General features: G+C 38.7%; 1 protein-coding gene across 1 annotated transcript in view; it reads left to right on the forward strand.

Annotated features, from left to right (window-relative positions):
• Positions 1 to 21,436, forward strand: part of Mipol1 (mirror-image polydactyly 1) — a 292,380-nt gene that overhangs the window by 245,909 nt on the left and 25,035 nt on the right. The window contains exon 10 of the mRNA XM_032907776.1: positions 2,915 to 3,145. Within this exon, the coding sequence (XP_032763667.1) occupies positions 2,915 to 3,145 (231 nt within the window). The remainder of the gene's footprint in view (positions 1 to 2,914; positions 3,146 to 21,436) is intronic.

Genomic DNA, 21,436 nt, shown 5'->3' on the forward strand with positions numbered 1-21,436 from the left:
ACATATGCTCAAACTGCCTTCTAAATTGTGTGTGTGTGTGTGTGTGTGTACACGTGTGTGCGCACATGTGCTTATACACATAGATAACTACAACCTTTATCAGAGAAACTCTTTCCAGTGAACTGTGGCGATTACAGAGATTTAGGGCTACACAAGTACAGGAATAGGTGTCAGCTGAGTGTTCAGCCCTATACATGGCATTTAATATCATCCCCTCCTAGGTTCAGGGAGCATTGCAGAGGAGGGAGAACAAATGTCAAGGCCAGAGACTAAGAAAAGGGCTGCAAAATGCTCTACTGCCAAATGCCAAAATCTGAACAGTACAGGGCCTTTGTAATTACAACCTCTCAACAGACGCAGGTAACTACTCGGGATCTGCACAAGAATGACCGAAAGCCACTCTGAACGGTTTCCTACGGAAGAGAGGAGGAGAGAAGTCTTTGCCTTCCACTGCATGCCCACAGGAGATCCCACCAGGTGCTGATTAAACAAAGTGGATCACAAAACAAAGGCAAATTCAAAGGCTTGCATCTGAGAAAGACACAGTCAGGTGAAAATTAGGTTGATAAGAGATGAAGATAAGAGGTGTGGGAGAGTAACCAGAATGCATTATTTGCTTGGATGAAGTTATCAAAGAACTAACGATAAAAAATTTAAATTTGGAGAGTCTCAAAGGTTTGTGGGGAAGCGGAGTTTAGACTGAAACTTCCCCAATGAGTGGGAGTTTGTCATGGAGGGAAGGTAGTACAAACAAATGCCAAGGGCAGGAAAAGCTTTACGTTTAGAGGAGGAAGTGTTCAAACACAAGGGCTAGGAGGGGGGCTGTGGGTTCAAATGCAGTCTCTGCTAGGGGGATTATTTAAATTACCTGCCTCTCTTTGTTTCTGTTTTTTATTTCATAAAACAAAGACAGTAAATAAGGCTATTCAAAAAGGTTGTTTGCAGGTTTAATGAGTTTAAGGTATATATTTGTTATTTTTAGGGATTTTTTTTCCAGAGATGCCACTGCAGGATGTTAAAGGCAGTCCAGTGACCTCAACTTGGGATCGATCTTGAAGGGAAGCTCCAAGGCCTGACACTATTACCGATGCTATGCTGTGCTTATAGACAGGAGCCTAGCATGGCTCTCCTCCCAGAGGCCCAAGAAGCAGCTGACTGAGACAGAGCCAGATACTGACACCCAACCTTTGGACTGAATTCAGGGACCCCTGTGGGTGAATTAGGGAAAGACTAGAAGAAGCTGAGGACGAGGGCAACCCCATAGGAAGACAAGCAGTCTCAACTGACCCGGACCCCTGACATCACCAACCAGGCAACTTACACCAGCAGAAGATGGCCTGGCCTGGCCTCAGGGTGTGGTGAGCATCCTCTGGGAGAAGAAGCTCGGAACCCTTCAGAGACTTGAGGCCCCAGGAAGTAGGGAGGCCTGGGGGTGAAGGTGGGGGTGGGGACATCCTCTAGGAAACAGGGGGACTGAGTAATGGGATGAGGAACTGTGAAAGGGCAGACCAGGAGGTGGGGTAAGGACTGGGCTGTAAAATAAAAAGATAAAAGTAATTTAAAGAAATCACTGTATCTACTACTGTTTGATACTGTAGATAACATCCTGATGGAAGGCGAATCTTTAGGAGGCAACTTGAATAATGAGTGCCTTTTTGAGCTGGGATATAAAGGGTCCAATCGCACATCCATCTGCACGTCATTCTAATTTTACACGGGATAACCAGCTGACCAGAGTTTAGCAACAGTCTCTATTGTCGGGGATTAATTTAAATCCTGAAATGATTTCTTTTGATATGTTAACTGTCTTAGTTTCTATGAGATACTTACCCCACGTTGAGGACACTATAAAGGCTTTTCTGAAACTTGAAAGAAGAAATTTATAATCACTTTCATCTGAACAGTTTTAGATGAAGCATCAGACGAGTATTAGGCCAGTACCGGAAGTTCTCCAACTAGCTTTTTGCGGCTTTAAGAATTATATTGCTTTCATGCATATTATCAACTTGTGTTATATAGCTCAGTGGTTGCACTTCCAACACTTCTGTCGACATTTCCTTTGTATTCATATACCAGAATGATTTTATTTAATAAAAAAAGAACATCTCCTGTGTGGATTTTAAATTTCCCTTATTAAATATTTATATTTTCAAAATGTCTTTATTTAATTGAGTGAGGTGCTTGGTGCCATTTCAAAATAACCTCAGGTGGTGGGTGTAATGACATATCAAAGATCTGACCTTTAGCATTTTAGGATTCTATTTGTCTGCATTTTCTTCCGCATCCATTTCATCTTAATTTATACGCTCTCTCTCCAACCGCCTAATGAGTGGATGTATTTATCATAAGATTCATTAACCACAAAAATAGGTACCTGGATACATGTCATCTGACTGGTGCTTTTACCTCATCCACACTTCCACTGTGGCAAGTGGAAGGGTTTGTGTGTAAGGCTGGTGGGTGTTTGCACGAAGCTCGTTCATTCTCACGTAGTACTTGGCTGGGCCCTGGCTCTCCTACACCAACGTCCACTCTCCTCCCGTCTTTTCAGTCAGCTTATTATACTTTCATTTACCTAGAGATACTTTATTTCTCTAGTTCTGTGCTATTCCTTCAAAAGAAAATTGAATGTAATATTTACCCTGACATAATTAAATTAACATTTTACAGCATCTTTCTGTGTGCTTTGATAGCATAGATAATCAGTTGTCTGCATAGCTTCTGGCCTAGCGGCAGAGTTACAGAACAATTATCAATTATAATAATAAGTTATAAAAGTTATTGACATTTGCGCCTTTAAGTACTGTATACTGATTTTCAGAGGAGGGGTTTCAAATGAAGATTTTTTTTTATTAAACAAATCATTGACCTTTCAGCCTACATTATTCGTATTTGTATTTTTATATTTTCTCAGTTTGCACAAATCATTATCTCAAGAAGAAACCTTGAAGGATCAGTTTAACCACGCCCTTAGTATCTATGAAGATGCCTTAAAAAACCGAGAGAGCGTGGTCTCCATCACTCAGCAGCAGAATGAAGAACTGGCCACCCAACTTCAGCAGGCTCTCACTGAGCACGCAAACATGGAGCTACAGCTTCGGTGTGCCGTGGAGGCCTCCCGAGCAGCCAGTGAAAAGGTTCAGAAGTGAGTAAATGACCCAGCCCTGATGTTAGGCATGAAACATTAGAAAAAAGAAACGACAAGAAGTTTCCCTGGAAAACTCAACAATACACGTATTATTTTCTTGTCTGTATACTTACTAATGCTCTAAGGAAAAAGGAACCAAAATGAACTTTTTTAGCTTACATTTCACATCCTTTTTTGATATAAAAAATTACTTGCTTGGCCCTTATCGTCACTATCACTATTTGGGACAGGTTGTTTATACTAACTGCCTCTGCCCAGTTCATGGAGACTGTGTTGCCTAAATCCTTCCACAGTGTTATTTGCAAAGGGGAGGGGCAGTCAAGTTACCAGCATCTGGGCTCACTGAGCCTCCCTGTCAGGTTTCTGGAGTTGAGATCTTCTGTGACCTTGTTCCCTGAGGCCTCTAGCTGCACTGAACCCAGTACAGAGAAATTAATTTTCTTGTGTTGTTCTTTAGAAGTATGTGGTGCAGCTTTCCAAGTGCATAATTATATTTGTTTATTTTGACAGTTCTTTGCATTTTTATTAAAATTTAAGCAAAGCTGCATAATCAGTCAGTCCTTACAACAGTGCACAGAATGTTAACAATTTCCCAAGGAAAGATGTCCGTTATTAATTTATGGAGCGTGAACATTGTAGCAGCATTTTCTGAGGAAGCTTTATGGAATACGGCTTGTCGTCCTAACCTTCTTTTGTGTGATTAACAGCATCACATCAGCATTCACAAACTTTATTGCCTCTAGTTGCCAACACAGTTTCTTTCCTTCATGTTTTTTCCCAATATTTCAATATTAAGTTGTATGCCGAGGAGTGTTACTCCCTTTTACTTCCTAGGTGAAATAAGTCGTCTCAGTCATTTCCCCAGCAGCTCTGCAACTATACTTAAATTGGTAGCCCAGACTGGGGTGAATCTAGGCAAAGCCATTTTGGAACAATTCAGGGGTTGCACCCTTTATTCTTTACTACCAATGTACCTTGAAACTTTGATTAAGTCCTGCTCATTATCTGTTCTAAGATCGGGTACAAATTCAGTCTGAAACTATACATTGAGTTATGTGCAACGTGCATTAACAAACCAAGAACGCTGTGATATATAAATTGTATTGTTACTTCTGTTTGTACAATCTACAAATAATTTTAAATTTCAAAGTTCGTGTGTAAACACTTCATTGCTATATGACTAAAATTCCCTAAAATAATGGTTCCTTGAGACTAGTTAGTTTTCAAAAAATGTTGGAGGTTCCATACTTACCTAGCCAGTTAGCATTATTGTGTTTTAAAAGGAAGATCTTTTGTATACCAGGGTGTGAAAAGATCATGTCTCAGGTAATTAGTGAATTGGGTAATTTTAGGTATTTTACAAACTTTTATCATCTTGATTTTGCACACTTAACCTCAAACAAAATCTTTTTAGTGGAATGTTACAAAGCTAGGGCTCGGTTTAAATACAACCTGTCATATATACAAGCTAAGTGTCGAAATGACTTCTCACAGCTTTTCTCTGGTTTCCAAGAAGACCTAGGTGAACTATTATTGGCTTTCTTTTACGTTTTCTATTTACTTTGTTAGCCACAGTGAGGTAGTCTGCATCTTCACCGTGGCCATGTGAACAGCAGTCTGTGCGTTTCCCTGTCTATTCCTCTGCGAGTCACTACATTGTGGGCAAGGGGACGAAAGAGTTCTCTACACGATTAAAAGGAATTCCCTATTCCAAAGTCCATGGCACACTTTAACCCTGTTCTTATATAACTGATAAACAATGATGATAAAGATAAAGATGTGCGTATATGATTAATATAACATGATGATTTGAATACTTAGACTTTGGATTAAAAATGTTTAGCTATGCACTTGGAGTTTATTCTGAAACTTCACGCTAATATTCATAGTGACGCCTTCCCCAGAAATGTGGTAGGAGCTCGATGAAATAGACATGCAAGGCTCTGGAACATGTATGCTCCTAGTATTCCTCTTGTTATCTCTCTCCCTACTGCTCTGTCCCTTAGAAGTGCTCTGCCTTTTCAAGTCTAAATGCCTCTGCAAATGTTGACCTCGCTACTTAGAGCCTTTGGCCTCCCTGCCAGGCTGGAGAACTCTGCTTATTCTGTGAGAGTCAGGCCAGCACTCACATAGAAAAATGGGGTCAGTGCTCAAGTCAAACAGTTCTGGATTTCAATTCCTGCTTTCCTACTAATTGCCAAGGGAACTTGGGGCACATTTTTTATCCTGTAAGAAAAGTTCCTAGATCAGGTTAGACAGTAAATCTGGCTTCACAGACTGACTTCTTGTAAAGAATAATTTGTATAACATATAAATACTGAGTGCAGAACTATTAGAAATATTCTAAACACTACATTATTAACAATATCACATTCATCAATGTAATAAGACCAGTTCAATTGCATCTTCTCTACAAAGTTGTCTTTATCTTCCTAGAAAGAAAAATCTCTCTAGTCTCTTTATTATTATAGTATGGGGGCATTAAAGGTACATTAGAAGATCTTGAGTGAACGATATACTCCCAATATCATTATTGGTATGTATGTGTTTATGTGACTAGACTATATATGGTTTAAACATGTAAGTCCTTAGGCCACCTAAGTCCTAAAATTCTATATGATGCATCTGAGTAAGATTACCAATTGAATGTTTAAAACCTTAGAAATACTGACATATGGCTATATGATCATATAATATTATTCTAGGACTTATTAATATTAGTAAGCACTACATTTACGAAACAGTCAATTCTTAGCATATTTGTAGTATTTGAACTCTTTTTTTCTTTAATACCATACTATTCCTCCCTAATGTCATTGGAACAGGGTTGTATACTCCAATTTCTTTTTCTGATACTACTATATCTGTTTCTACTCTTCTTCTTCTGAAAAATATATCTGCTTTAAATAATGGTTTATTTAAAGATTAGCTCTGAACTTTACCAGAAACACATGCATTTATATAACTTCACCCACTGCCACTCAGATAACTTCCGGGGGTCAGTGTCAGTGCTCGGCTCTCTCCTAAGGTTCACCCCGTGTCCCCAGAACTCTGTCTTCTGTCCTGCCAGTCAGGTCTTGCCCACTCTCCTTGGTTCCCCATGTCAGTTGATGGACTTCAGCAGTTTCCCCAGTGCTCCTGCTTTTCCTCTTTTTGCCCTTTGCATTCCTTTAGGTCCAATTTCTACCACTGCCTGAGTCTCCTGATTCCCTCTACCCTGCCCTTAATACTTCAACCCCTCCTCATTCCTTGATCCAGACCGTGGCAATAGCCATAAAACTCCTTTCCTTCCTCAAGTACACGCAGCAGTTCTCAACCACCTGTAACTCTAACCTCTGCTTCAGCGAGCACACACATGGCACGCAGACATGCATGGAGGCAAAACTCTCACACATGTAAAATAAATCCTTAGGTTTTTTTTCTATTTCATCATTGTTTTCATTCAGTTTTTTGTTTTGTTTTGGGTTTTGTTGTTGTTTTTGGGGGTGGTTGAGACAGGGTTTCTCTGTGTGGCCCTGGCTGTCCTGGAACTTGCGCTGTAGACCAAGCTGGCCTCAAATTTGGAGATCTTCTTGCCTCTGCTTCCCCAGTGCTGGGATGAAAGGTGTGCCCCACTGCTACGAGTGCCCCTCCACCCCCAGCTATTTTCATCATTCTTAATCTGTGCCTTTATTAGCAGTTTTAGTCATTTCAGTGTTATAGAAGTTTGAATTTTCTGTGATAACCTCTCTGAAGATTCCCAAGACACAGACACCATCTTCATACATCATCTCCAAAATCTTGACAGATGTTATCTGTAAAGTAGGCATTCTGCAAGTGCTCACCAACAAAAGGGCATAAGAACAATGAAATAAGGGCGGGTTGGCCAGGTCAGAAGCACGTGGTGCAGTTTCACATGGGCTCTGATTGATTCGGACTCTGGATATAAAGTCTTTTCCCCAGTTGGTGCATTTACAGAAAAAGAGGACCTTCACTGTTGATTCTGCCCACTTACTGGCAGCACACATCTTCAGCTCCCCAGGGTGCTGGGATCTGATGACCAGATTATAATTCATGTGCTAACCAACCAAATTAAACTCCTATCAAGTTTAATTTCATTTAAGATCCAATATCTTCAAAAATATTGAAGAGATATCATATAATATTGTTAATTATAGAATTTAAGTTTTATATTTTTATTTTCTTTGGGTTATAAAAATTTAATATTGTCTGAATTTTTTTAAAGGTTAAAAGTATTTCTGGGAAGAAAAGTTGTATGGAATTATCATGTTTAATATGAAATATAAATACTTACAAAATTAAATTTAATGAATGTTGAACCTCATTATCCAAAAATAGTTCTTGGCCCAATAGTCATAAACTGATTTTTCAAAGGCAGGTGAGTGATTTAGTAGTTAAGAGCATTTGATGCTCTTCCAGAAGACCTGAATTTAGATCCCAGGACCCATATTGGGCTGCTCAAAACCACCAATAATTCTAGCTCCATGAGATCTGAGCACCCTCTCCTGAACTTGGCAGTTACCTGAACGGGTGTGGCACACACACCCAAATAACATACAGCTAAATAAATATAAATATTTTTAAAAATAAAAAGCTTCAGTAATGAAAAGCCATTGGGAGGTGGGAGTGGGTAAAACCTGCTGTATTTCTGAATTTTTGAATACATGTACTCCTATTTATAAATATGTGTAGATTTGATGAATACCACATCATTTAGATTGTTTTTGATAGGTAGGTTATATAGATAGAAGCTGTGGAGAGGTATAAGGAACGAAGCAGTTTAAGAGCACAGAAACTTCAATCCTTTCTCTAACTCCTTCAATGGGGACCCCAGTCTCAGTTCAATGGTTGCCTGCTAGCATCTGCCTCTGTATTTGTCATGCTGGAGAGCCTCTCAGGAGACAGCTATATCAGAAGGAGCTGAAGGGGTTTGCAACTCCCTAAGAACAACAATACCAACCAACCAGAGCGCCCAGAGACCACCATCCAAAGACTATACATGGACAGACCCATGGTTCCAGCTGCATATGTAGAAGGGATGGCCTTGTTGGGCATCAGTGGGAGGAGAAGCCCTTGGTCCTGTCAAGGCTGGACCCCCCAGTGCAAGGGAATGTCAGGGCAGGGAGGTGGGAAGGGGTGGGTAGTTGGGTGTAAAGAAGAGGGAGGGGAGATGGGATAGGGAATTTATGGACGGGAAACCAGGAAGGGGGATAACATTTGAAATGTGAATTTTAAAAAAATCCAAGAAAAAAGAAAAAAAAGAGCACAGAAAATGTAATTAAAATGTCTTTTAATAGTTTTTCTAAAGACCACTTCCTATCTCTGTTTACTAAAGAGAAGACATACTATTCTAGTAAATGATTCTTTTATGATCCTGAAGATTTGCAACACATTGATGATGTATAAAACATTTTATTTTCTCTCTATAGACATATACTTCTTGTGGCACTAAGCAAAATATTTTTTAAAAAATAACTTTGTTCAAGTTAGCATGCCAAAGCTTTATGAACTTATGTGATGACCATCATGACAGTCAGGGGAGGCTCTCAGAGGTCTGAGTTTTACATTCAAATAATGTTATCATTATCATATCATATGATCCTTTGTCCTGTAAGGCAGATTTACAGCAATATTATTCAAATTTCCTCATGGACTACTACTATATGATGAATAAATCAGACAGATGGACATAACAACTATTTTTAAAGACATTTGCACGTATTTTCAAGAAAACTTATCTCAGCTCTTTAGAACCTTCTGTTCATCTTTTTCTTAAAAAATAAATCAGTTGCTTAAAATTACATGATTTCTTCTCATTTAAATTTTATAGGGTTTCAAAATATCAGAGTTTATGATAGGATAATTCACTTGATAGATTTTTAGAGTTGTCTTTGAAAACAGCATCTGCCTCTTTGAGTAATATTGACAGGAAGAGGAAAGGAAAACATAGAAAGCCAACAGAGTCTTTCCTGCCTCTTAGCCAAATACTGATCTCTAGGAAGAAATTGATGCTACAAAGGAATTGTGAATTCTCAGCCTGCTGAGTAAGAGCCATGTGCAATTCCCTTCAGAGTGTCAGGGGAGTCACCATAGTGTCACACAAGGGTTCTTAGCACAGAGCAAACATGCTTTCCACATCAGCTGCCTAAGCTGTTTGCAGGTTGAATTATAAAACGGGATGATGGCTCTGCCTGTGGGAAGGGGAGCTAGCTGAGCATTTCCAGTTTCTCAGCTTAAGAAAAGAACAAAAAAGGCCTACCTACCATTTTCATCAGAAGATGCCCCTGGACGTTTTAGTTTTGTTACTTGCTCCAGATTTGAATTTTGACCACAAAGAAAAAAAGTTATGCAAAAATATGCCTAATTGGATTAATGTGAAAAGTGTCTGTGAACTTTTTTTTTTTTTAATTACACGGTCTCTTTAATATAATGTTTCCTTGTCAACTTTTATCTGTTTTTTTTTCTTATAAATTCTGGGTGGAACTATACTAATTTCACAGCAGCATTAGACAGGTATTAATACCAAGAATGCTTGTGAATTGAATCAAACTTCTACAAATTCTCAACTCACCATACAGAGTAAATTAATAATTAAAACAGTGTTGGAAGGTGTCTTGGGTGCCTTAATACAGATAATAGACTAGAAGGCCTTCAAATGTGTTTAGTGTTTGACAGTTAACACTTGTTCTGGAAAGACGGATCCTTTCCAGTGCTCACCCAGCTCTGCACTCCTAATGCTGTATCTCACCAGACACAAGTCTACTGCCATTGGCACGCGGAAGGTGTGCTGCGAGGACTCCCGATTCACTGTGCAGTGCACACCCAAGTGTGCTGCATCTGTTCTTACACGGTGTGGTGTGCTACACAGTGGGATTCTGAGTTTGCCAGTTGTGATTTTTAAATTACCCAAGTACATATTTAACTTACCAAAAATATAAATCTTGTTCTCTGTAAAAACAAGTATATCTTTTAATTAAAATTACCAACTCCAGTATATACTTATCTACTGGAGCACCTTTATCCCTTAAGTACATAAAGTAAGGGTTTTTTTTTTTTATATCTATTTTCATTGTGTGTAGAAAGAGATACAGTTCTCTACAGATGTTTAATTGCACTCATTTGTTTTTAAAAGAATTTGGGCCACAGCTTAACCTTTAGGGAATTCCTCACTTTTAAATAAAAAAGAAACATAACTTTAATTCTCTGGCTCCCTCCTTTATACTGTGCAAGGATTAATGTGGGCTTATTAGGATTGGCTCCTAACCCAGACCAGAGTGCAGAAGAATGGAAAGTAAGCAAGGGGCTCACTGAGTCCAAGCTTCCATCCTGCCCTCCTAAGACAGACCTGTAAGAGTTAGCCCTCAGAGAACAGAACCAGGACTGAGAGCAGGAACTAAAAGGCTAAATTATGTCACTCCTCGTGGCGTGTGATAGCTTCTTCATTTCAGAGCTGTGTTCCAGTACTATAAGAAACGTCTACTAGAATCAAGTTAATATACATTTCTGCGTGAAACAGATGAACGTGTTTGAGTAACTCACAATGGAGAGGAAGAAAAGAGAAAAAGATCAAAGCCTGGAAGATGAGAGGTCCGCACATTCATACTCGTGTTTTCTTTTCTCTCATTAATTAACAAATGTTAATTAACATTAACAAAGCGAAAAACAAAACTGTCACCCAGGACAATTATAGAATCTACTTAAACAACCAGGTACATTTTGACTAGCAATTGATAGAGAGAAAAATGTAACAGGAGCTTTTATAACCAGGATCAAATGTGGCTTCCATATTAATGTCAGCTACATGTAAGTGTGAGTTCTACCTAGCACATCTCCTTAATTCTCTTCTTAGATGCAGTCAAACCTTCTACTGCTTAACCTTAAGTGGGCTGCATTGTTCCTGTATAGTTCTTTAAAATGAATAGCCTTCCTTAAACTTAGTTTAATAGCTAACAGAAATAATATAAATCAAATGTTTTCAATTTTCTGGAGAGTGGTTGCCTAATGAAGTTAATCACTGGTAATGGGGTGGATCTATTGTAGAAACTGAGTTTTCTTCTTCAGCATTACAGTTCGGATGCTGTGTCACACTACATCACACTCAATGTGCGTGCTACAATGGGTCATTATCCTCACATTCGCTGCAACTCTTAGAACTTCCCCTTTGTTTTCTTTACTTTAAACATATAAATTGGTTTATTAGTGTAAAATTGGTAGAGTAAAATTAGTATAAATTGGTATTATTAGTGTAGAGAATGAATACAACTTTACATAACTCAAAGCTTAGTTTGCCTGAAATAAAGCCTCATTGAAAATCTGATAAACCTGAACAGGAACTCTGTTGGATTGGTGGAGAAGCTTAAATTTAATTCAGATTCTGAGATTCTGTAGTTGACTACTGCTTCCTTCTGGGACAGAGATTTCCCAATAAATCCATAAAAAAAATCTTTGCTTGCTTTCAGCATAACTTTGTGAAATTATGAACACATAAATATACATTCATTCTTCATTCTTGAGCCCATGCATTCTAAAAGAAAATAATCTCTAATGACACTGTACAGAGTTCCAGCTGAATTATATTTTTCTTTCTTACACTGTTGTTTATTCTTAACCACTAAGCCATCTATCTCTCCATCCTTCTCTAGTGGTTATGGATTCTTAAATGCAACAGAAGCAGACTTTCCCATTTATTCTTTAGCCTAAGTAAAGTATAATGAAGAACTCTTTATGTTGATTTATCAGATGTTTCTGTGTAACAGCTAACAATTAAAATTTAAGATTTAAATTTAAAATTCAAGTGATATTGTATAACTTAATTTTGATTTTTATGATTTTTGTAGTTATACAAACTATTAATAGTTTATAGAGTATTGTGATATTTTACTATTTCCTCTGAAATATCTTGGAATCCTGAATAAATCCTATGCAATTTCCCTTTATATTATTATTTATAAAATGTATAAGAATAACAAATAACATTTAACATTTTCAAACATCTTCCTTAAAGTAATCTGCCTTCTAAGCTGAGTTATGTGTTTTCACATCCGCCTCTCAAGTTCTCCACTCCTGACTCTCAGAGGGCCTAATCTTTCCCGGAGTGATGGGAGAGGCGCAGTTCAAGAAAAAGAACGAATCTCTGTATAATCACACCACAATGTGAGGTGACCCCAAGACAGAGAACTGACCAGATACACATATGGGTTTTAGGAAGACTTTCTGGAGCTCTTTTTTAACACAGCTGTGAGAAGAATGTGGCTAAGACCCAATAGTCATTCTTGAGTAGAACCGGCAAAGGAAACCATGAGGAGAAGAGAATTCAACACATGGGCGTAAGAGAGTACGGCTCCATTGATGCGATCTGAGGGGAATGCCTAATGACCACACGAATCAAACTTGGCAATGAAAACACAAAGCCCTTTTCATTGATTCAAAGGCGGACTCTAAAGCTGCAGATGGTCACCTCCAGCCTTGGCTATTCAGTGTGCGGGTTTATAAAGTGGCACTTTGGTGAATACTAATAGATCAAAACAAAGATTTAATAACTTAAAGATGTGGTGTTAAGTTTTAGATGAGTATACAGGTCAGTGTCTCAAAAAAGAAAAAAAAGAAGAAGGAGATACCTATTAACATGTGGGTCGGATGTCTTTATTTTTCAAGTTCAAAAATAAATGTCATCTTTAGCAGACAGATTATACTTTGTGTTGAATAATCTCCATTATGAAAGTGAGACAAAATTAGGGCTTATATTTCTGCTCATTGATCTCATGACTTCTGTTTGAGGGCTCGATTACAATGCTGATGAATGTCACCTGCCAGGGTTTTTATGAACCTCACTTGGTAGATAGACTTGTCACTGTCTGACCGGGATGAGTGAGTATTATTACCACAGTAGGCTACGCAGTTCTGTGCCTGAACAGAACTTTGTCTGACCTGTCTGGGGAGAGTAAAGAGATGTCCTTTAGTCTTTGAACACTGACCCAGTCTTGGAAATATGTTTTTGCTTGTTTTCACTTAACATAAAATATTAGAAAATGAGCACTTTTATATATAAAACTAATCTATCACCACTGATTTGTCACTTGTATTTATATAATAGAGTCTCCCTTTAATTAAAATGTGACCTATTTGCTCCAGGGCTAACTTTGTTACTAGATTTGGATAGTCTATAAAGTTCGATTGAAGCTGTATGTAAAATAAACTAAAAATCTAAACCTAACTCAGTAATATTTTTCTTATTTCTGCTATTCATGAAGTAAATATAACTTTGTATCACAAATTTTTTTTTATGTAGCAAGCTACAGGAATACACAGTAGACTGGTAGACTAGACCTGCAGGTTAAAGGGGAATGAGCTTTGCGTCTAATAGAAGCATCAGTGGACTAACAGGGCCCTTGCTTGCTAAGGGAAGCTAAGTAAGTCGTGGTTCCTCTCAGTGTTCCCATCTGGAAGATGGAACCAGTGTGTTGCTTGCTGTACTTCAGAGGATAGCGGAAGGACCAGATAATCATGTTCATAGGCGTTTAATTGTGCTCCTACTCTTGATACAGATGTTAAATTTCAAAATTATAATTACATCTTTGGATCCAGAAATAACAATAAAAATATTGGTGTTTTAGCCTTTTAAGGAAGAGATTGTTTTTAAGCACAAATCTTGGAGACTGAAAACAAGAAGTTACATGCATTTTTAATTATTCTTGTGGGAAAGCAAAATGGTAAAACAGTGCCCTGAAAGGAGGGCTTGGCAGCAAATGACACAAGTGCTTACCTTTGAGGGAAATGACTACAGGCCCTCTGTCTTGCATATATACCTCCATAAATATGAAATAACTCAAACGTTATTGCTGTTAGTAGCAAGGGAAAACAACACAAATAGTGGTTGTGATTTTTTGTATATGCTCATCCCAAAGAGTGGAATGTGATGGTTTGTATATGTGTGTCCTAAGGAGTGGCACCATTAGAAGGTATGGCCCTGTTGGAATAGGTGTGTCACTGTGGGCATGGACATTAAGACCCTCCCTCGCTGCCTAGAAGCCAGTATTCTGCTAGCATCTTTCAGATGAAGATGTAGGACTCTCAAGCTCCTCCTGGACCATGTGTGCCTGGATGCTGCCATGCTCCCACCTTGATGATAATGAACTGAACCTCTGAACCTGTAAGCCAGCCCCAATTACATGTTGTCCTTTCTAAGAGTAGCCTTGGTCATGGTGTCTGTTCACAGCAGTAAAACCCTAACTAAGGCAGTGATATATTCTCATAAGAGAATACAATGTAACTATAAACTGAGCTTGAGTAGTTTCCAGGACATTTTTGGTAACTTAAAAAACAAATTACTTACCCTGGAATAAGAGGAACAGAACAAGTAACCAGAAACCAATGACCATATCGCTTCCAGTTCTAGTGTTAAAACTATGTCAGTGTTTTACACACTCAGAAACTAAAAAAGTCATACCCCAAAATAAATACAAATAGCAATAAATATATATAATTATAATATCAAACTAACAAGATCCTTGTAAAGAGAAAGTAATTCACTGAAGTATGTTTTTATTCTTAATTTTTTATTATTTTGCATGTGTACATGATGAGGATGAACACACACGTACAGATCAGAACAACTTGGCGGAGTCCCTTTCCTTTCACCTTTATGTGGCTTTGGGGTATTGAACTCGGGTCACACAGGCTTACACAGCAAATACCTACCCAGAGTCATCAGACCAGTCCTGAAGAACTTTTGGTCATCATACTCTGCATATCTTCATGGTGTATATTCTAAGGACAAAAGGGATGAAAAGAAATCATAAGTTTTACACTCTTGCTCATGGTATCAACATTTTGAAATGAATTGTTATATTTTGAATTGATCAAGTAAATAATAAATAATATTTATATTAAGCAACAAGGTTTAGCTATAAAAATAAATGCCGTTAAGAAAAGCATACTCCAACATTAAATTTAAACTATCAACATTAAACTATCAGTAAGAACTCATGATTTAAAATATTTTTCTGAGCTCTGTCCACTAAGATCTTTTACAAACATAGATATAGTCCAAAATTGAGTTTCTTATAACAATTTCCCATTAAAAGGAACTGACAATATAATTGATTCGATGAATATGTACTGAGTGTGGTTATCATTTGCACTTGATATTAAATTATACCTTATTAATATATGCTCTTGTGTTGAGGGCTACCGGAACCAGCTCGATAGGTGTGGAGCAATTTTGGGTTTTGGAGAAGGAACTGTAGTTATAGAATGTTGAACTTTTACATCTTGGAGCGTACAAAGATACTGAAGAAAAACTTACTAAAAGGAAAAATCCTTTTTACAGAGAAATATTAGTTGTAAATTTAGGTAGAATGACAGAATTTGAAAATCACCATCTAATGACCCTAATTTAAACAGAGACAATTAGTCAGCCAGGCAATTGGTGAAAAGAATTTACTGTGGTGTTTGGTGTAGGGCGCAGGTCTGCAGTCCCACTATTCTGAAGGTTAAGGCAGAAGCATATTGAGACTAAGGCCAGTGTGGACAGCACGTTAGTGAGACCCCGATCCCCAGAAATAACACACACGGAAATTTAGAATATTCAATGTCTTCAAAAAGTGGTTATGGATTTCTTCTTCATATTTGTGACTTCAGCGTTCTATGTGGTTTGGGTTTTGCTAGGGTTTATTTGTGTGGATTTTGCAGTGCTGGGGTTGGAACCTGTGTGCTCAGACAGGCAATGTCTGCCATTGAGCGTTATCCCCTCTCTAACCTCCTCAACCCCTATCAACGTTGGTCTTCCAGGGACACCCACCACAATGCAGAGTTTTCAGTATTAGACAATCCAGACATGCCAAGCTCCAGCCGCTGGCCGCACGGGCTTCACTCGGTTTGCATAGCTGCAAACCTGACCCCAACACAAAACTGGAAACTTCATTTAAACACTGGTGAGGGGTAATTTGCAAAATTCTTGATGACTATATTGTGTCATTCTAGAATGTGAACATTGTAGGTGATAATGTCATTTTAAAGAGCTGAAAAGTGAGACCTGTCTAAAGTTAAAATTTTGATGTTTATTATTACGGAGGTCTAACTTAATTTTGATTGTTAAAAAGTATTTTATGACAATGCCTTGTTTAGCAAGGGATGTCTTGCATCCTTACATTTTCAGCTGGCAGCACAGTCTCTTTCACTCCAGCACAGTTTTGGCTCTAAGCATGCTGTAGAAGATGAAGCAGTGTGGCTGTTGGGGGAAATAGATTCCCGATTAATCTTCACTCCTAAAAAAGTAATAATACCAATAACTTTCTGAGCTACCTCGCTCTGGTTTCCAGTGAGCGGTGTTGCTTATTATGAAATATGCTGGTACAGGTCCGGTTCATCCAGGCTTCTTCCCAGCCCTGAGAACTTGACAAGGGTTTCTAATGTACGGTGTGCATAGACGTTACTGCTGTCTGCATTCTGGTCGGTACCCACACCGCTTTTGTTTGTCGACTATTGCTTTCTCTTTGTTACAATCACATCCAGACTCTGCATAAATCTGACAACATATACATCTACGGCAAGGGTTCTGATTACATTCTAGACCCTAAACGTTCATTTCAATTTGTGGATGTATGGTTTTATGAATCAAACTTAAATCCGGCAGAGAAAATGTCTGTCACCATGCCAGCTTAATAAGTTGAATATTACTTTACTTTGTAGGCCTGTGGCTTAGTCTGAAATTTGAAGTTGCATTGATATATTATCTCTACTAGTCTCCCAAAGGATGTTGCTAGTCTTTTGAATTAAACTTGAATAAGGTTGATTTGTATTCCCTGTTAATCAAAATTTGAAATGTTGACATTAGAAAATTTCATTCAGTGCTAATTATATATGACTTTTATGAAAGTTAGGAAGGAAAGAATCCTACATTTTAAAGTTTGGTATCCCTGTAAAGCCCTGTGAAAACAGTAGAGAGGAACTTAATAAGCCGTCTTAATAAGATACCTTCATAAAGCTAGCCAGTTGCTCCAGCTTGCTGCATTTCACTTGACAGTGTGAAAATCACTGTTTTGCCTCCTCCATCATTAATTGAAACTTTTCTGGTTTTAAAATGATCAAAACCCTTAGCAGTGTTTCACCAACATTTCTCAGCCATCCTGTCTTGAATCTCTTTAACAGCAGTGCATGGATCTCGAGGTGGTGTTTCAAGCACCTCTTTTGCCTCAGCCCAAGCAAAAGACTTACACTGATTGCTTTATAACGTTTCAAATATGGTTGCTAATATTTGTTAGATCTATTAGGATGCTTCCAGTATATAAGGAAAGCTAAACCCTTGAGTTTTGCCAAAGCATGCTGTTCGGCATGGGGTGGGGGGGCAAATAAAGAAGGAAAAGGGAAGTGCGGCTGTGCTGTGGGGAGGCCACCTCTGAGACAGTGTTTGCACCCTAACGTTTGACTTTCAAAATGATTTAACAGGGGTAGTTTGGTCCTCACTACAATATGCAAAAACTAAGCAGTGTGAATGATTTGACCTCATGATGCAACTTACTGGTTTAGTGACTTGAATTTTAAGTTTATTTCCCTCAGTAGGTTGTATTCAGCACCAGTGTTCTATGCTTCCTCTGGCTAAGCATCCAATGGTACATCAAGATTGAGAGGTAGGGGCTGAAGAGTTAATCAGCAGTTTAGAGCATTCCTTGTCGAGAACCTGAGTTCAATTCCCTGGTGACTCCCAACCATTTGTAACCCCAGGCCCTGGGCATCCGGGGACTTCTGACCTTCACAGGTACCGGGCATGCCCTTGATGCACATACACATATGTGGACAAAACACCCACACACATAAAATAATACAAGAAATAGTCCTTTTAAAAATTAGAATAATGATAATTAAACATATGACTAATAAAAGAAAAGATTACTGAAAACCCATGTGTTAGCTGGCCGTTTCTACTTCATAATAATCTAACCAACTGGAGACTTGAGTGATACACAGCCTCTCATCTTTACCCCAGTTTTACTTCCCCTGTTGCTATACATCCAGAAATCTTTAAGCTGTTCCTTTTCAAAAGGAAAAAATATTAACACAACTTTATTCTTCTGCTTCAAAAACAGACCTCAAAACAGATGACTTTTCTTTCACTTTGTGACCTCTGAATTATTATATTACATAATTTTACAGTGATCCTTGATTGGGGCTGGTGAGATGGCTTAGCACTGACTGCTCTTCCAGAGGACCCTTGTTCAAATCCCAGTACCCACATCATTGGTCACAACCTCTGTAACTCCAGTTCTAGGGGATTCAATGATTTCTTTTGTCTTCTATGACTGCTAGGCTCACAAGAACTGTACATGCAAACCAAACACTCATGCACATTAAAAAGAAAAAACTTAGAATTTTCGTTGTGTAGTTTTTCACAACCTTTTTGTCAATTTTAGCACATTCTTCCTTTTTTTAACTTTTCTCCCTTTAATTGAAAATAAATTCTTCTCTTATCCAGTATATCCTGGTTTCAGCTTTCTCTTCTGCTTCTCCCAGTTCCACCCCCCCCTCCCCACCCATCCAGATCTATGCACTAACTCAATTGGCTGTAACCCAGTCCCAGGACTGGAAGCTTCATTTGGTGACAAGAGATGGCTGATCGTGAATACATCATTATTTGGAGCCTTCATTTGGAGTTTCACTGCACTTGGTTTCCATAACACCCTTCAGATATCCCTCAATTCTGTCTTTCACTGCATTCTCCACCTCAACCTCATCTCTCCTCTCCCTCCCCACCTGATCCTCCTGTCCCTGTCTCTCCTGCGCACTTATACCCCAGTCTACCCACCCATCTATGCTGTCTGCCTCAGAGGGAGATGCTGAGTCCTGGGACTGTGGTAGTAGTTAAGTGGCCACAGTGGCTTCTCTAGGTTCCAGGCCCTCACCAGCTGTGGGTAGTTGGCTCTGTTCACAGTATCAAGCACGAATTCTTTCCTGTTAAGCCAGCCTTAAATCGAATTAGGTAACTGCTGGTTGACTCCAAAATGAAGAAACACTATTACACCTTTCAGAATATCTTGTCCTGCTGGTCTTTTTTGTGGTTCATAACTAATTTTTATTATTATTTTATTTATTTACAATCCAATTGTTGCCCTCCTGTACTGGTCACCCCCTAGTAGAGTTCTTCCCCATGCCCCATCCCCTTTGCCTCTGAGAGGATAGTGCATCCCCCAGTGTCCCCCCCACCCTATGGAATCAAGTCTCTACAGGATTAGCCACATCCTCTCCCACTGAGCCCAAACAAAGCAGTAGTGGGTTTAAGAGGTTTGGGCCAGCCTCTATGTGTTCCTTCCTTCCTGACTCAGTCTCTAGGCGCTCCCAGGGGCCCAAGTTAGTTGACACTATTGGTCTTCCTATGGGGTTGCCATCACTTTCAGTTCCTGCAATCCTTTCCCTAATTCTTCCGAGCTCCATCACATGCTTGGCTCTGTCTGCTCTGTCTCAGTCAGCTGCGGATAGAGCCTCTCAGAGGACAGCCATTCTAAGCTCCTGACTGCAAGCACAGCATAGCTTCAGTAACAGTGTCAGGGATCCCATGGGGCAGTAGTCCCAGTGGTCACTAGTTGGCCATCCCTTCAGTCTCTGCTCCACTTTTCTCCTGGCATTTGTTTCAGACAGGAGCAATTTGGGGTCAAATGTTTTGTACCTGGATTGGTGTCCAAATCTCTCCACTGGGGGTCTGTTTGACTACTGGAGGTGGTCTCTTCCTTCTCCTGGATAGGTTCCATATTCCCACTGCTGGGCAACAGCTATATTAGTCATGTGTTTTTAAAATGCTACTTACAGTACTCAAAAATATAGTTTGGAGCTGGGGCAATAACTCAGTTGTTAAAGTGCTTACACAAACACAGGGTCCCAAATTTAGTCCCAAATTCAGTTAAATATCCAAATGTGGGATGCAGACTTGTAATCCCAGTTCAAGAAGGAAGAGAGAAGAGGATCTCAAGGTTTGTTCACCAGACAGCCTACCTGAATCAGTGGACCCAGTGAGAGACCTTGCCTTAAATACGTAAATAGATAGAAAGATAGATAGCTAGACAGACATACAAACAGACCAATGGATAGATAGGTAGATGGATAGATGAGGTGGATAGCTTCTAAGATTGACATGTATCTTTCACATGTACATGAACATCTGTGTACCCCTCCCCCACACACATGTGGATAAGCACATACAACACACACAAAATAACATGTATACTTATAGACAGTTTCATTATTAACCAAAAATACATACAAAAGCCAAGTAAATTACCTTAATATATTCTATTAGGATATGTTATTAAAGGAATAAGTTGCTTAAAAATGTATCTTCTACATAATGCAGATAAATGTTAAAGATTTCTTTACATATCTTTAATTAAAATATTTTTCAAGAGAGGGGATATAACAGTTTGCTGTCTACTAATTGACAGAATGCTTAAAATACTGAGCAACTATTCTCCTACCATGTGCAAAGTATACAATTATAAAACCTAATAATTTTTGTTACAGACTTATGAGTCCTGATGACTTTTTTCAAGACAGCATTCTGATCTGGCCCTGAAATTTTCTGCCTCTTGTTATTATGGGATACCATTCTGAGAGCTCGTTTTCCAGTTACTAAGTAGGCTCAGGCATTCTGTGACTGATACTTCAGTAATTCCTTATTATACTGGGCAAATTTTTATCTCTGAATCAGTTTTAGGCAAACTGTATGCAAACACCTGAATCCAAAAACACGTGCTGTAACTGTATTGACTCTGGGATCTTTGCCACTTAATAGTGTCGTTTGGGGGTACAGTGTGTGCTCCACATACTGAAGGCTCGGGTTCAATCCTAGTTCCAAAGTAAAGCAAAAGTACAGCTTGAATACTAACCTGTACCCTTTAGAGATACCATCTGCAGAGGAGAAAGCGAGTCCCATGAGAAAATTATTTTAGATTTTTAAGTTTATATTATAAACAGTTCTGGAAATGAGCAGCCATTCACATATATGATATATCTGATGATAGATCTATAGGATAGATTCTGAGGAATAAAGGTCATAAGGGTCAAAGGATATGTGGTTTTAAAGTGCTAAATATTACAAATTGTTCTTTTTTTTTAAAAAGTTCGGAAAACAACCTATCTAAGAGAAAGCTTCTTACCCCAGCCTTCTCCCTATTTAGTGAATTGTTAAGCCTTCCAACTCTTTGGTAAAAATGTGTTTCGATGTGATATGCATCTCTTTAATAAGGCTTGGCAGGTGAATATGTTTACTGACTACTTTTGTTTTTATGCGACTTGCCTGTTGAT

Source organism: Rattus rattus, chromosome 7 (assembly GCF_011064425.1).
Source record: "Rattus rattus isolate New Zealand chromosome 7, Rrattus_CSIRO_v1, whole genome shotgun sequence".
In the NCBI taxonomy this organism is placed as follows: Eukaryota; Metazoa; Chordata; class Mammalia; order Rodentia; family Muridae; genus Rattus; species Rattus rattus.